A 2,645-nucleotide genomic window follows, 5' to 3' on the forward strand; every position below is an offset into this window, starting at 1 on the left:
ATTGGGCCGTCATGAGCGCCGGAGCAGACAGCTGACGCAGCCGTCGCGGGGTGCGGACCTTCGAGGGGCAGAAGAGACTCTATTTTGAGGATGACCATGAGGAGCATTTCACCACACACAACCAACCATGGCGGATAATTGATGCCCATAAGTTTGCTGAATTCACATTGATATGCTACAGGCTCGACACTGGGGTGCTTCCCAAAGTACATACTACAGAGCGTCCTTTGAGAGTTCATGGCGAAGATCTGACCTTGGAATACCACAATCTGACTGATGTGTTCATTCTTTTAACATAGTACAGACACGAGTGCTCATATACACGCGCATACGCTCATCCCTATGAACGCATACACGCACACCCTACCCCTATGAGCACTTCCGAAATACTGAGCCGATATATCGTCTTGAAATTTACGAAGTCACCATAGCCACCTCGTCGTCGACGGGAACCTCTCCTCCCACTGAATGTGCATCGCCGGAAATCCTGAAATAAATCCAGGAATAAATGCGAGCACCAGGACTTGAACCCTGGTGGGCTGGGGATACCACAGTCCCTCTAACCATCCAACTACAGGTTGGTTCGCACTGATGTGTTCATTTGAAAAGTACCGCTCCCACCAAGTATGGCTGGGTACACGGAAAGTGTATAAGGAAGTTGCATACACATGTGTATATGCAGATATTTGCACCTAAAATAATAAATGAATATGGAAAGGGAACAACCAGAGTCTTGGGCCCCCTTTTAACTTGACTTTTGTCTTTTGTAGCCTGGTCGGTAACAAAGAGTTGCAAAACCTTGCTGGTTAGATTTTCTTCTTTTATCATATGAGTTGTGTTCTTCCTGGACAAGAACTCCATCCCCCAAATCCATAGCATGCGGTGACATCTGGGAGAAAGAGGTGGGGGGGGGGGGAGGAAAGAGGGTTGTGCGCTTTTCTTTCTTATGTGAGCAGGCTATACTCAAAAAAACTCAACAGAAAACTACTTTGAAGCTCAGGTCTTGGTAGTGGGCCTGGTACTTGGAAGATAATATCTATGATGGCTATTTCAGGATTTTATATTGCAATATTACTCTTGAGTAATTGTCTTTTTTGCAGGGGACGATGCATGCATCAGATGCAGGTGAGATGATGGTGATGTACGCCATCAATACAAGTAATTTTGAGCATGTAAAGAGAGAGGTCGTTACCGCCAAGGAGGAGGAACGACACAAATGGGTCTTGGACTTGGAGGCAAGAGTGCGGGGATTAGACAGGGGTGGTTCCCTACTTCATTACAAGTATTTTGAATTACAAGTTGGTGCAGCGAGGGGCTTGGGAAAGCGATGTGTTAAAAGTATGATGACCAAGATCAGGGACTGATGACATTCATGTTAAGTAGGTGGAGAACTCATGTTAGGTAGGTGGAGAACTTGACTACCATCGCCTGTCGTGGTGAAGAGTGACAGTGTGAAGGATCAATTGCGGCACGCAAGGATTTGTTTTCCCCGTTGCCATGCACATGTCATATTTGCTAGTGTATTATATGATGGAATGACAGAAAATTAATGTCAGAGACATTTCTATTATTATTATTCCAAATAAGTGTAAAATTGATATCAAAACAACATCTCTTATGGTACTGCCATTGGGACTAGGAAGTTAGAGCCCATCCGTACTAGCATTTGCAGCTCAGTGTTTTCCTTGAACAGCGCCGCCTCCTCTGGCATATCCTGAAGCTCGTCTTCGCATGCGCCGGCAGGGTGGTATGCATCAAACACACAGCTAGCTAGCTCTTCGAACCGCATGTTTCCCTTGTATCCTTGGTAGTTCCTTATCATCGCATCACATATGTTGAGAATGCTTGCCATTTCTTCATAGTCCACCTCACAGAAACGGAGGACACGCATCCTTACCGTACCCTTCTTGGCATTTTGTAGCATTTTCTTGACCATGGCGCTAGCAGAAGTGAGGCGGACCTTGATGATGTCCATGGCAATGAGCACTAGATCATGGAGATCCTTGGCCTTGATGCTCCTAATGTCCGACTGGAGGGTCGGTAAACAAAAATTTTCGGGGACGGTCTTGACGTACGAGTTAATTGAGGCGTTCTTGCATGCTTCCACCATGAGGTCGGTTGCGTTTGAGTTTCCACTACCAGAGCCACTAGCTTGAGTAGGGATGGTTGTGGAAAGAAGCATGAAGACAATGATGGGGAAAATGATGGAGGTAGTCGATATTGCCATTTTTCCAAGGCTAGCTACAAGCCTTGAACTATACTAGAACCAAGGGAGGTAAAGATAAATGGATGTAGAAGAATGTGTGAGGCAGAGTTGGATAGATGACTGGATAGACGTGATGTTGAGATTTATTTATATCGCGTTTAGTGGGGTTTCACAAATGTGGTGTGCTCCTTTTGGATATCTTGGTATTAATGCCACTTATATCCACAAATACATTGATGCTCATTCAGATATTATGGTACTAATGCCCTTTATATTCACAAGTACATTCAGGCTCGTATTCAATCGCTTGGTATTAATACGCTTTATATTCACAAATACATTTGTCCTCATTTTGATCTTCTTGTATTAATATTTGATACTCATAAAACTTATATACGTTCACCAATGCAACACACCTTGATTACGGATATCTAAATAA

At 44.3% G+C, this 2,645-nt stretch overlaps 1 protein-coding gene across 1 annotated transcript; it reads right to left on the minus strand.

The window, feature by feature from the left end:
- Positions 1–1,615: 1,615 nt before the first annotated feature.
- Positions 1,616–2,303, minus strand: LOC119327692. The gene has a single exon (XM_037600797.1). The coding sequence runs from the start codon at positions 2,225–2,227 to the stop codon at positions 1,616–1,618; it is 612 nt and encodes a 203-aa protein (XP_037456694.1). The 5' UTR covers positions 2,228–2,303.
- Between the last annotated feature and the right edge of the window lie 342 nt (positions 2,304–2,645).

The sequence above is a fragment of the Triticum dicoccoides genome, chromosome 7A (assembly GCF_002162155.2).
Source record: "Triticum dicoccoides isolate Atlit2015 ecotype Zavitan chromosome 7A, WEW_v2.0, whole genome shotgun sequence".
NCBI lineage: Eukaryota > Viridiplantae > Streptophyta > Magnoliopsida > Poales > Poaceae > Triticum > Triticum dicoccoides.